The 13,216-nt window shown below is 43.3% G+C and overlaps 1 protein-coding gene across 1 annotated transcript in view; it reads left to right on the top strand.

Annotated features, from left to right (window-relative positions):
- GRB2 (growth factor receptor bound protein 2) overlaps positions 1-12,624 on the top strand; it is a 44,765-nt gene extending 32,141 nt beyond the window's left edge. Inside the window, exons 2-5 of the mRNA XM_027654456.1 lie at positions 1,972-2,069; positions 6,478-6,600; positions 8,708-8,876; positions 10,285-12,624. Of these exons, the coding sequence (XP_027510257.1) occupies positions 1,972-2,069; positions 6,478-6,600; positions 8,708-8,876; positions 10,285-10,470 (576 nt within the window). The 3' untranslated portion in view covers positions 10,471-12,624. The remainder of the gene's footprint in view (positions 1-1,971; positions 2,070-6,477; positions 6,601-8,707; positions 8,877-10,284) is intronic.
- The last annotated feature ends 592 nt before the right edge of the window (positions 12,625-13,216 follow it).

The following is a 13,216-nucleotide window of genomic DNA, read 5'->3' as shown; positions in this document are numbered from 1 at the left end:
TTGTAAGTGGTGAAAGCAGCTGAGGTGCAGAACAGCCAAACTTCCTGGGCCTTCAAGCCATGTGCCGAAATCTTGACTGAGTAAGATCTGGGCTTCAGCTTGTGCCCTCCCTGATCTCTCTGCAACTCACTTTTTTACACAGTTGCTTTTGATCTCTGTGATCCCTGTTCAGTGTCCCAGAGCTCCTGCTGACATCACCCACCTTTATTCCATATTGTGGAGGAATCAGGCTCTGCACAGATCGCCGTCCTACGGGCAGGGCAGTGGGTGGGACGTTTGTTTGCTTGCTCCAAGGCAGCCCAGCAAACATCAGCTGATCCATGTCAGCTCTCCCCGTGTGAGCTCTTACCTCAGAGCCTGTAACAGAGCCACGCTTGAACTGCTCGTGACCTGTGCTCAGATTATTCCTCCTCAGTGACTGAACTCTGTTGTGCTCACTGGAACAGAGCTTGTAAATAAATACAGGGAAGCCCAAAGCAGTAACTGCACCAATGATAGCTTGAACGTTTCCATCCCTGTGAAAGTACATGGGATCTTTTAAGTACTAAAGTCTCTTCAGCTGAAAATATCCTGAAATGGACCATAAAGGTGCATATCTTTGCTCACCTCAAGTTCTGTAGATGTATCCCTGCTACTGTGCTGGTTCCCCAGTGGAAGTGCTGGCACCTGGGGAATGCACATCCTATCAGCCTCTTGGGTCAGGAATTTAGGAGCATCCAGGTAACTATTACCATTGTGATTCACTGAGGAGATTCACATTTTGCTCTCTTTGTCCTTTATCACAATTCATTTCAGTAGGTGTTGGGGGTTTTCTCTGTCATACCTGTCAGTCAGCAGTGAGGAAGATTTAGGGTGTTGGTGTGTCACATGTTTTTGAAAGGCAGCAAGCACTGATCTTTAGAGTTTAATTTCCTGAAGCACTCCCAATCAACTGTAAGAATAAGACCTGCCCTTGCAAATTCTTGTCTGCTTTTACTTTCTCTTTTTTTCAATTCCTCTCATCATCCTTCAAATAAACAAACATAGTGACATAGCAAAAGAGTTAGTTTGGGGTTTTTCAGGATACCTTCACTATAACTGTGTGTGCATGTAGCATGTGATCTCTGGATCTGTGTTGTGTTATCTTTCTCTTTGCATTTCCTCATCTTCCTGCACTCAGGCAATGCTAATCATGTGATACTTCTGTGACTTGAGGCCTTAAGTTTCTATTTTTTAACTCAGATCTAGCATTTTGTTGCAAAGTTAAAGATCCTCCTGAGAAAGCTGAGAAGGAATGAAAGTGCTTGAGAAAAACCTTTGCTGTGGTACTTAATTTTAAAGAGAAGGGGGCAGGTTTTCTGTAGTGTTTACTTCCAACACCAAGTAAAATCATCTTAAGGAGAGGTAGCTTCAAACTATGGCATGGCTTTATTTACAGAACATAGAACTATATTGGAAAGACTGCTTTGAGTCAGTGTACCAGACTTGCCTATTGACAGAAATTCAATGAAAAATAAAGCACCAAAGTACTTAGAGCAGGTTTGCTTTGAAGTATCAATTTGTGCTTTTTAAAGCTACCTTTTCATGTGACTCGTCTCTTGTGACTTGTGATCTTTTGTTCATTTTAAAATTACACTAAGAAAAGTATCCCCTTGAAAAAATAAAAAGAAGAAACTTTGTTCGTCTGTATTTGCTCTTTGAATGTGTTTCTCTTTTTTAGTGTTTCTGATGCCTGATTTAAGCTGGTTTTAACTTGCATTGGCAAAAACAGCTGAAACTGCCAGTTGTATCCAGCTTGGGCCTCTTCTGGTGTTTGTTCATGACAGTTCTGAACACTCCTGAGATGCAGTGGAACAGACACCACCACCATTTTTACAGGTTCATCTCACAGGAGCAGTTTTGAAAGAAGGGTGGGAAGAATAACCCGGTACCTTCATCAGTTTTGCTGTACCTTGAACTGTGCTAAGCTTAATCTTTGTTTGCTTCCTCCAGGTTTTGAATGAAGAATGTGATCAGAATTGGTACAAGGCAGAACTCAACGGAAAGGACGGCTTCATTCCCAAGAACTACATAGAAATGAAACCACATCCGTAAGTTGAACTCTGGGGAGAGGCTCCCTTGGTCTGACTTTGCACATCCTCTCCAACAGAAGGAAGTTTTCTGCTAAAATGTAACTTACAGCTCTACCCAAATGTATGGGCAGGTAAAGGATGGCTGCTGAGTCGTCTCTGGCTGCAGTGTTTGTGTGACTCCTTTCACAGCAGCTGCATAGCAGGATATTTTGGGAAGCTTTTCTGGTGTTTTTTAGGGTCAGACAGTGACCTTGGGGTTATCAGGCATAAACCAGCAGAAAACTCTTTATTAGAGAGTTGTCACCACCACTGCCCCAGAAAAAGAGTGTTTTGTGTTTTTGTCATGCTTTTCTATTTTACCCACTGAGCAGCTAACAGTAAAAACCATGGCATTCAGAGCTCACCAGAAGAGTGTTTAAGGATATTTGGGGCTGAATTTGTAGTATGTCTGTCACATCCTTGGTATAGAATCACAGAATTGTTTAGGTTGGATAGGACTTCTAACAGTGATCTGATCCAACACCTTCCTCACAAGACAGGCCAACCTCAAAGCCTACCTGCTGTCACACAAGTGTCCTTGCATTGATTTGCTGCTCCAGGGAGCTGCCCTTGAGTAACTACTGTGAACATCTCTTGGATATAATGAATCCAGCATATGAAAACACTAGCATTTCATGACTGGGTGTTTTCTTGGTGTCAGTTCATGTGTTTTTGCTGTCTGCTACTAAACTCTGGTTCTGCCAACCTTTGAAATCCTGCAACATCTGAACAAGAAAACAGCAAGCTCTGGGTAACAGATTCAAAGGGGAGAGAAAGGTTAGGAGGGAGCAGCAAAACCTGTAATCAAGGTTTCTGCAAGGAGCTGTAGTGTTTCATTTGCTCACAAAAACTGATGATTGATTTAAGTGTTGGCTGTCATTATATAATGAAGATACTGCAGTTAAATGCAATCAAGAATTATTTTTCCAAGGGCTCTCTTGAAATAGCAGAAGGAAGCTTCTGAGGGACTGTGCCCCAAGAAGGGAGGTGTAATACTTTACTGCAACCAAGTGGGAAGTGAAGCAAGGACACACAAGAAAATTCTAAACTTGTTTAAAACCTTGTTTTCTGCAGTAACATGTCTTGTTTACCCTGATTGTGCCACTGGGGATCACAAATTCACACTGCAATTTCTCTCTCATTGATTTGATGGTTGCATCTTCTCACAACAGTTTTGCAGGCATTCGAGCTGTACTGTGCTGTTGTCTCCTGTGATGATCAGTTTATTCTGTGATCATCCAAGGTATTTTGTTTTAGAGGGATAGAGCCGTCAGTTTTTCACTTTTTTTGTATCAAAAGGGAATGAACAATATCTGAGCCTGCAAGTGGGTGAATTTGGACGTGGGTTTTAAGCATAGTTAATTTGATCTTATCTGAAGATGTTTAAACTGCTGATGGCATCTGGATGGAGTCAGCTCCATGTGTCAGCAATGCTGGGAGTCTTAACTAGTGCATTAACAACCCTGGGAAATTGTGCAGAAGTTTTCATAGCATAATGTTGGCTTAGCTGTAATGCAGAGCTCTCTAGTCATACAGGTCATATAAAAAGCAAACTGCAGGCAGCTTACGAGTCACAAAGAGAATGTTCCTTTTCTCAGACTACTGTCAAATCATTTTCAAGAGGTTTTGGGAAGAAAGCAACTTAAAATGGCTTTAAAGCCTGTCCAAGGATCCAAGACTGAAATCCTCCAACTGCACAGCTGGTATTAAATGCAGAGTTTCCTCTGGCATTTTGCAGATCTTACAGTTTGCTTTGTAACTACCAGCAAACGAAGCTGAAAGGAAAATGTGGCACCTGTCGGTCACCAGCTGAGTCCCCTGGGCTCTGAAGGGTTAATCTGAATTGCCACCTCAGTTAACAAAGCAAAGATGTGAGCAGAGATAGACAGGACACTCAGGGAAGAGCTGCAGGAAGCTCTGGGCAGGGAGGTTCCTGTGAAGGCACAGCAGAGAGTTCAGTGACAGGACACCTTTCTCTTGAAGGGGGAAGGGGAAGAATTTGCTGTTTATGAAACCTCACGAGTCTGATCCAGGCTATCTCAGGTGTTTGTGTTCATAACCAGCTTGTCCTGGGGATACTGCTGAGGTCTGACTTTGCAGATTGTGATTCCTGTGGAGGAAATGGGCCAAGTGAAATGGTTGTGAGAAGTGAAGCCAAAAGAATTGCCAAACTGCCGATGGAAAGGAGGCTGGAAGCAATGAGAACCTGGGTTGTGCCAATCAGTGCATCTCCCTCTGGCTCTGCAGCATCAGCAGGAATGCCTGGATTTGTTTCTGCAGTGCTGACTGGCTGAGTTTCAGCTCCATTGCAGAGCTAGTTGGAGACAAGTGTTATCAGGCTTGGCCCTTCAAGCTCTGGGAACATCGTGGTCACTTTGCCTAATTCTCCATGTGGGGTTTTTGACATGCTGTGATTTTTGTTCATTTTTTCAGACAGTTTATAGCAAAGAGTCATAGGTGCACAGCACTTCTGCTGCTTTTCAAGTGTGCTCTAAAGTAGACATTAGTCCTGCAAAGTAACTTCCTTTGTTTCTTTCTTCTGTGGGACTTCTTTTCATCTTTTTAGCCAGGTTCTTTTTCTCTTGCTAATGGGGTAGTGAAGCCATAAAACTGCAAGGGAGTTCAAGAATTGTGAAAGATTTTTAGTCTCTCTATTTCAAGTGCCTTAAAAGCAGCTGGCAGACAACTTCAAGAGTTTAGTATTGTCACTTTGGAAGTGGTAATTCTTTTAATCAGATAGTACAGTTCTAGTTTGCAGTGATTCAGTAAAACTTGGGGGTAAAATAGGGGGTGTACTGCTGAGCCTTCAGGAAGGATTCTGTTAAGCTCTTTCAGGCTTTCCTTCTATTTTACAGACATGGGTGAGGTGGGTTTTTGTTTGTGTTTTTTTAAGATGAGGCTTTCACTTTCAAGTCATATGTGAGTAATTGAGAATTATTTGAGAACTGAACAGGATTGAGACATTTTGTAAACAAGAAATATGGCGAGATACCACAAATCATTATATAAAGCTTGCTTTATGTAGCATTTGGCAGAGGCAAAATTCAGGACTTCCTTGTCTTTGTGACAATAGTGCCAAAAGCCCAGGAAAAAATACATTACCTTTGAATTCTGAGGGAGTTTCACATAATGGGTTCTCTTGGTTGATTTTTGAGACAGCAGAGTGCAGTGAGGGGCACCTCTGCCACCACCTCAGGTACCCAGAAGCAGCACAGGTGCTAAACCAGCCAGAAAGTACAAAATGCCAGGAAGTTCTTTACCACTGGAAATAGGATGGTTAAGGGATAAAGATTTCTGAGGTTTAAAAAATATACAATGAAAGTTTCAGGCAAGTTAAACATGTCTGTTAATCGAGAAATCAGTCCTCCTTCACCCCTAGAGATAGTTTCCTCTTAGACAGAAATATCTGGTGACTTTGTGACTTCATGAAACCCTCAACTTCTCTTAAGAGCGACTGTTTTGGGAAGGATTCTGCAACTCCTGTCTTGTTGCTGCACCAAACCCTTCACTGCAGACAGTGTGAGTAGAGCTCTTGTTATGAAATGCTCTCCTCTAAGGTCAGTCCTCTGTGTGGTTATGGGCTGTGATAAGTGCTGCTGTCCTGGGTGATCTGTTATCCAGAACTGAAAGCTCCACTTTTTAGTTGTGAAGATGGTTCTGCTTTTCTCATGCCATGTGACAGTCCACTGAGCCCTTGTTTGGCTTTAATCTTGTTTTACTCTGGAAATGCAAATGTAGATGTGGGTGAGGATCCTGTGACCAGGGCTGTTGGTCAGTGCTGACGATCGGGTGGCCCGAGGGAGGTTCAGCCTCAGTGTTATGGTTGGCCTGTGGCTGGTAAGAATTTTGGATGTGGCTTCCACGAGGCAGCTACTTCATGTGACTCCTTCTGTGAAAGCTGCTGGATTGTCCTGCCTGTAGGAGAAAGCAAGGAAAGAGGCTTCTGAAACAAGTATCCACCAGCATCTTTCCTGTAACGGAATCGTGTGCCTGGCTCAGACTCCTCTGCAATGAAGCAGAGACCTTGAAGGAACTTTTCTCACTTGGTCTGTGTGTAACTGCTCTCCTGGCACTTGCCTCAGCTTTCTGACAGATGATACTTGTCTTGGACCACAGCACTCTGGTAGGGCTCAGAAAGATTGGACTGAGCTGCAGGAGCAAACAGCTGCTGGATGAAGATATTGATTCTCTCAGTGAAGTAGTTGTGTCTTACCACCCGATCTAAAAGAGAATAGAAATTGATTTTTATACAAAATGCACTTTCCACTTGTGCAGGATGGATCAGTGCATAGACACGATCTTTCTATAGCTGTGATGTTTCTGGTTCTTCCATGAAGGGATTAAAATTCTTAACTTTTCCTGCTGTTTTCTTTTCCTCCCTACGCAGGTGGTTTTTTGGAAAGATTCCCCGAGCGAAGGCTGAGGAGATGTTGGGCAAACAGAGACACGATGGTGCCTTCCTCATCAGGGAGAGTGAGAGTGCTCCAGGGGACTTCTCCCTCTCAGTCAAGTAAGTCATGCCCAGAAGCAATTATGTGGTAATCAGGGATCTGCTGCTCCTTTGGACTGGTGAGCAAAGGGCAGGTAATTGTCAATGCTGAGGAGCAGGAATAATTTTCCAGATGCCTGCCCCACAGCATTTCTCTTCTTCTAGTGATGTTTATTCCCTGTCTAATAGAACAAATATCTGTGCTCTGGTTTGCAGTGGTCCCACAGGACTGACCTGGTGGCACATGGCTCATGTAGTTCCAGGCACTTCTGAAGGTTTAGATTAGATGTTAGGAAGAAATTCTTCTCTGTGAGGATGGTGAGGCCCTGGCATAGGTTGCTCAGAGAAGCTGTGGCTGCCCCATCCCTGGAATGCCAAGTTGGAGCAACCTGGTCTAGTGGAAGCTGTCCCTGCCCATGGCAGGGGGTTGAAATCAGGTGATCTTTAGGGTCCCTCCCAAGCCAAACCATTCTATGGTTCTATGATCTGAAGTCACTGTATAATAGAGGCATTAGGAACTTGAAAGGGCATGTGATGTAATTTAACATGGGATGGGGGTCAGAGGGAGTTTGTTGACCTTGGCTTTTTTTTTATTATTTTCTGTAATCTTTCCCTTTCCTACCATAAATAAACACAATTTTCTTTAGAATCCTAACAACATTTTTTTATTATTCATACGTAATTCCTGGTTGGCTGTATTTTCTGTGGCTATCAGTGATCTGCCTCGACAAGGTTTGTTTGTTTTTCTGGTCATCTTTGGTCTGTAACCAAATTTTTGTCCTGCTCCACAGCAGCACTGAGTCATGCCAACAAACTGGATTAAGGCCCCTGAATTTAGAGATATTTATATTTCTGTCTTGGTTACAGTCATCTGAGCTGGAATATTAGATATGAATGGAAGCTTCCTTCCAGAAAGTGCATTCCTTTAAGAAACAGAAAGTTACAATGGCATTGCTCTGCCTTCCTGTTCAGCTTAGTGTTGCCATCTGGTGGTAATGTCTCAGTTGTGTGGGTTTTTTCTGTTTGTATAATTTCGAAAAGTCCTTTTCCTAAACGGTGATCTGTAGGATTTTAAATGATGAGAAGCTGCCAGGCTGAGGAAGGCAGAGCAGAGGCAGCTCTCACAAGTTGTTCCATGTCACCTTTTTGTAGCCAAAGCAGTGTCTGCTTCTGCAGCCGATGTATGGAAGCTGTGCATGCCAAGTGGGAACAGTCATCTTCTGTTTTCAGTGTTTTAGGCTGAAGTAAGAATACCAACGTGCCATTCATCTGGAAAATCCCAATGGACCTCTTGGAGTTCCTCTTTATTCAGCAAAAATCTGTTGGAAATGCAGCTTCAACTGAATGCCATAATTTGTCAGAAAAATTGTTAACACAGGACTGAAGTTGCTTTGTTATGTGTGCAGCATCACCTTTCAGACATTCTGGGGTTTGAGTTTTTTGTTTGGGTTTTTTTTTTTGGTGGGTTTTGGAGGAGGTTTTGTCAGTTTTTGGTTTGGGGTTTTTTTTAAGGACTAGAGAGGTCTTTTTGTTTCATAAGACAATCCTTTGCACAAATCCACACTGGCTGCCAGAAAGAGACAATCCTACCCTTCCCATGGCAATGTTTTCCCAGGAATTTGCCTGTAATGGGACTGGTGCTTATGCTTTGCATTGTTGCACATGCCCAGTGGTGCTGTGGGAGGGAGGGACTGGGACTGTGACAAGCACAGGACCACAGCAGGAGTAACACAAATTGAAACTGGCTGGAGTCAGTTGTGAAATTGCTGGGTGTGAAGAGCTAAACTGAAATGCTTGTGCTGTTTGACTTGGAAATCCTGTATTTAGGGATGTGAAGTGGAAGGTACCAGGATGCAACTGTGTTAATGTGACCTTGCAAAGTCCATGGCATTTGTCCTTGGGATTTTTTCACCATCTTCAGGGACACAGGTGACTGCACACCCACCATACATCAAGAAGTACGTGTGCTGGATGCCAGCTGTGGGGTTACATCTGTTATCAATGTCACTGGCAGTTTTCACTGTGCCCTGAAGGACCTTTTTGTTCCAGACTCTGATGATGACCCCAAAAGAGGAGTGCTTGGTGACTAATAATGTGCTTTTCTGTGTGTTTCTTTCTTTCCACACAGGTTTGGAAATGATGTGCAGCACTTCAAGGTGCTTAGAGATGGGGCTGGCAAGTATTTCCTCTGGGTGGTGAAGTTCAATTCTTTGAACGAGCTGGTAGATTATCACAGATCCACATCTGTCTCCAGGAACCAGCAGATATTTCTCCGGGACATTGAACAGGTGCCACAGGTAAGAGAAGTGTCCTTGCAGAGTGTGCTATTTGGGCTATTACAGCCACAGTCTGATGTGGGATTGCATTTTAGTGTAACTGAATAGGGATGGAAAGAAGCTGACTGAGATCTTTCTTGTCTGTGGAAGTGTACCTTCAGATCCTGCTGTCAAAATAAATAAGTTGCATTCTTGTGCAAAGCCTACCTGCACTCCCAGGTCTCCCTTGAACTATGGCAAAGTGTTATTGTTGCTGCTTGGACATTTGGCTTGTTGTAATGTTTATGGATTCTGTTGCAGGAACATCATCTGATTCCTTTGAATTAAAAATGGATTTACTCCTGTTATAGGACACAGTAAGAAAGGATAGGGAGGTGCTGGGTTAATGGTTGGACTCAGTGATCTTAAAGGTTTTCTCCAACCTAAACAATTCTGTGATTCTGTTCTGCTTTATACTGGTTCATAGCCAGAACTGCACCCCTCAAGATCCAGTGAGAATTTGGTGCTGGGCTTTCCTGAAGAGATGGTTACAGCATATGGAACATCCCTGCTCTGGTTTGGATCTAACCAGTGTTACGAAACCCCAAAAACTACTGTGAAGTGCCAGCAGAGCAGCTTGTGTATATCCAGCTCTCTGTTTTGTTTCATTTCCCAGGTCAATCAGAGGGTTATATTGCATGTAACTGCATGTTTTGTCAATTTTGGATCAATCCTTTTGCCTTCTGAGTGCAACATTCTGGTTCTAGCTTGAAGAAAAGGGTGAGGAATTCAAACTGCTCTCCAGCTGCACCCTGTGTCACAGTCTGTCTGAATTAACAAGTGGCTCTGCACTGCTGAGTCAGGGATAAACAGAGGATGAGAAAATACCTGGCTGAAAAGGACAAGCATGAAGAGACCTTCCTGGCCTCATGATTTCAAGACTGCAAATGCATTTTAAATGAACTGTTAGCATAAGAATGGAAGTATTTGCTGACAAGGCAAAGTCTTCTGTGACAGAAGAGAGTTTTAAGGAAAATGTGTAAGATGCCAACATCCAGTTTTTAGGGTGAACTTTGTGTATCACAGGTAGATTAGTAATATTTGTGCTGCCAGGTGAAAACAGGATGAATAAGCAGCAAGATGATTGTATTGCAATAGAGCACAGATTTCCAGTGGATCACAAAGACTGAAAAATACTAGAGAAACATCAGAATTATCTGCTCTCTTTATTTCAGCTCTTTCACAGAAACTTGTCTTTTCTCTAAGGTCTTCTGTAGCCTGTGCTTTCCTGTTTCAGCACCTCGTTGCAGATATTGGAAGCTGGGAAACAAAACAGCCAGAATGTTTATTGTTAAACTGGGGTGTAAGTGCAGCTCCTGCCCCAGGGAGCAGCTGTCTTGAGTGCCGAGGGTGATTCTCACTCTGTATATGTTTTTCTTTCCCCTTTCAGCAACCAACATACGTTCAGGCCCTGTTTGATTTTGATCCCCAAGAGGAAGGAGAGCTGGGCTTCCATCGTGGAGACTTTATCCAAGTCCTTGACAATTCTGACCCCAACTGGTGGAAGGGAGCCTGCCGCGGACAGACGGGCATGTTTCCACGCAACTACGTGACCCCAGTGAACCGGAACATCTAGAGATAAATATTAGAGATTATTTAAGGAAACCAGAGAAACAGTAAATACACATACAGAGCCTAACTGCAGCCAGTGACCTAAAATCACACGGCGATAAAACCAGAGTCACCTTTCACCGTGAGGTGATCCTCCTTCCCTCAGTACGGAACTTCAGGGGCAGGGGGGGAAGAGTTCAACTTACACACCAAAACTTATCTTAAAGGAAAAAAAAAGAAAGAAAAAAAAAAAGGAGAGAGAGAGAGAAAAATGAAAATAACAAATTTCCTCAGCTGCTCCTGGGTTATCCCCTTTTATTCACTCTTGTCGCGAATGAGTGTTTTAAGGTCACTTAAGGTCGCACCACCACAACTCTTCTTGTTTCCCCCCTCCTCCTCTGTCCATCAGTGCATGAAGTTTTAATGCCATATAAAGTCCTAGCCATGCAGTTAAAGGAAAAGGGAGAAACTCTGCTGGTATTTTCTCTCTCTGCAAACGGTCTTCATTTGACATGAAGGGACATGAGAGAAGAACCAAATCCACAGTCCTGCCTTTAAAAAAAAACAAAAATCATCAGTCTCTGCTTTTGCCTTCAACATTCAGCTCTTCTTGCCTGGGAAAGATGAGGTGTTAATCTAACTTTTATTGTCTCTTCTCCTTTGGCACTTTCTTCTGAAGCTCAGCAGCTTCCAAGCAGAGGAAGGGAGAAGAGTCGTGTGGCTTTTTGTTCTATTTTTTTCTTTTGAGTCACAGAGCTGCTTTGAGAAACTCCAATGTACAACTGAAGTCTGTTAATGCTGTGCTGACAGCTTTTTTGTTTTTTCTTAAAGGTGTACGGTTGAGCACATTCTGTAATTTTTCCATAGTGCCTTTCCCTTATTTTCTTTTTTATTATTTTTTAAGTTAAAAGGACAGTCCAGAGCTTTTCAGAGGGGTTTTTTTCTGCCTACATGTAAATAAATACTTTGGGGGAAGGGGGTAAAAGAGGGTGGTTTTATCAATGGACACTTGAGAAAAATCTACAAACAGAGATGGAGCTTTAATCTTCAGATTTGTCTTACTGTTCAACTTCCCTTATTCCAAGGAAAATAAAATCGAGGCATTCAAGTGGCAACTTAGGCTGCTCAGAGGTGGAGAGCTGCAACCAGGAGCCTCAGAAGAAGTAAGAGAAGGGGGAAAGTTATGACTAGGGAAAATGAGGAAGAATATTTTGGGGAGGGAGGGTTAAGGGGGGAATTGAGGAATAATAGCCCTGACATGTCCTATAAAATGTACATTCCTTTGATGGAAAACTTTATGACGCAGAGAAACCTCAAGAAATAGTGCTTGAAAAACCTTTACGCTCTTAGTGAATGTCTCTATGTGATGCATGTGACCAGCCTGTCTCCTCGGCCTGGATAGGGAACATTTGCAGTCGTGTTGCTCTTGAGAAGTGGAGTTGGCCATCCCTGTTCTCCAGTCTCTCCTCCCTCCTCAGGTCAGTGTTACTGTTGGAGTAGCTCCCGTTCACAGCAGGCTGTGTGTGACCGTGACTGTTCTCCCCACCCGCACCCCAGGGGCGGCTCTGGCGGCCCTTGGCTCCTCCCCGGGGCAGTTTGACATTGAATTGGACGGAAGGAAGGCAATCAATCCGCACCACGCTCTGTGCCAATCTTCAGTTGCATTATTTTTCCTTTGGTGGCCATTTGGCTGGATCCCTTCACCCCACCAACGAATCCAAACCTGCAGCGGAGATCTCCTCCCGCCCTGTCTGAGCACGGGCAATCTTTTGTTGGAGGGTGCCTTTTTTTGTACTAAGTGTTACAAGTGTTTTACTCCTGAGATGGACTCTGCCTTACACTTTAATTTTCCAGCAAATGAAAGAGAGAGCTATCCTGTAGAGTATTACTTTCTCCCCCTCTCCTTGCTAGCTGTCAACTCACTTTCTTCCCTCTTTGTAAAGTGATTGGAAAAGGAATCTATGGCATTCTACACCTGGACCATTTGATTGTTTCCTTATTTTGGAATTGGTGTATATCATGCAGCCTTGCAGACATATGTCTTGTGTGTGTATATATATTAAAAAAAAAAATCAGTGTTTAAATAAAAAAAGGCCTATGTACTTAATCCTTTAACTCTGCAGCAGCATTTGGTAGATAGTAATTAACTGTGAATAATAAATATACATTGAATTCTTCACTTGAGCATCTGTCTGTTATTTCAGTGAACGGACCAAAATATGATCAAGATAATTTTTATGGTATTAAATTGCTGTGGGAGGAAAAAGCTGCAAGGTGTGCTTTGGCCTGAAAATGCTCAGACTCTTGAGCATCGTTGTTCAGACACTTGTGGAGTGTCTTGCTGAAGACAGGAAGGTGGGTGTACGGCTGGTGTGAGCACAGCTGGGGCTCAGGCTGTTGTGGCTTTGGCTCTGCTCTGTCAGTGCCCTGCAGATTTTCACTTCTGATGCCTAAACAACTGCTCAGTTGTGCTCACAAGGTGTGCAGGCAGGCTGGGAGGTCACCTGTCAGGAGCGGCTGGTCCGTGGGCTCTGCAGCTTCTCCCCAGCCTTTTCTTATGGTCAGAAAATGCCTGTGAATAATGTGAATGTTGTAGTCAGTTGTAATACATGCCAGGAAAAGGCCCACAGGAGAGCTTGGGTGTTTTTTTAACAGTTGCTCTTGGTTGTTATGTTCAAATGATGATGTCAAGGTGGTTGCTCAGAAATGCCTGGATATTCCTATGGTTAGATCTGTATTTGTGCCAGAAGTTAGTATGGAAAATTTGCAGA

The sequence above is a fragment of the Corapipo altera genome, unplaced genomic scaffold (genome assembly GCF_003945725.1).
Source record: "Corapipo altera isolate COAL_440 unplaced genomic scaffold, ASM394572v1 343, whole genome shotgun sequence".
NCBI classification, from domain to species: domain Eukaryota; kingdom Metazoa; phylum Chordata; class Aves; order Passeriformes; family Pipridae; genus Corapipo; species Corapipo altera.
Note: the sequence above shows the minus strand (reverse complement) of the source record. Positions and strands in the feature narration are given on the sequence as shown.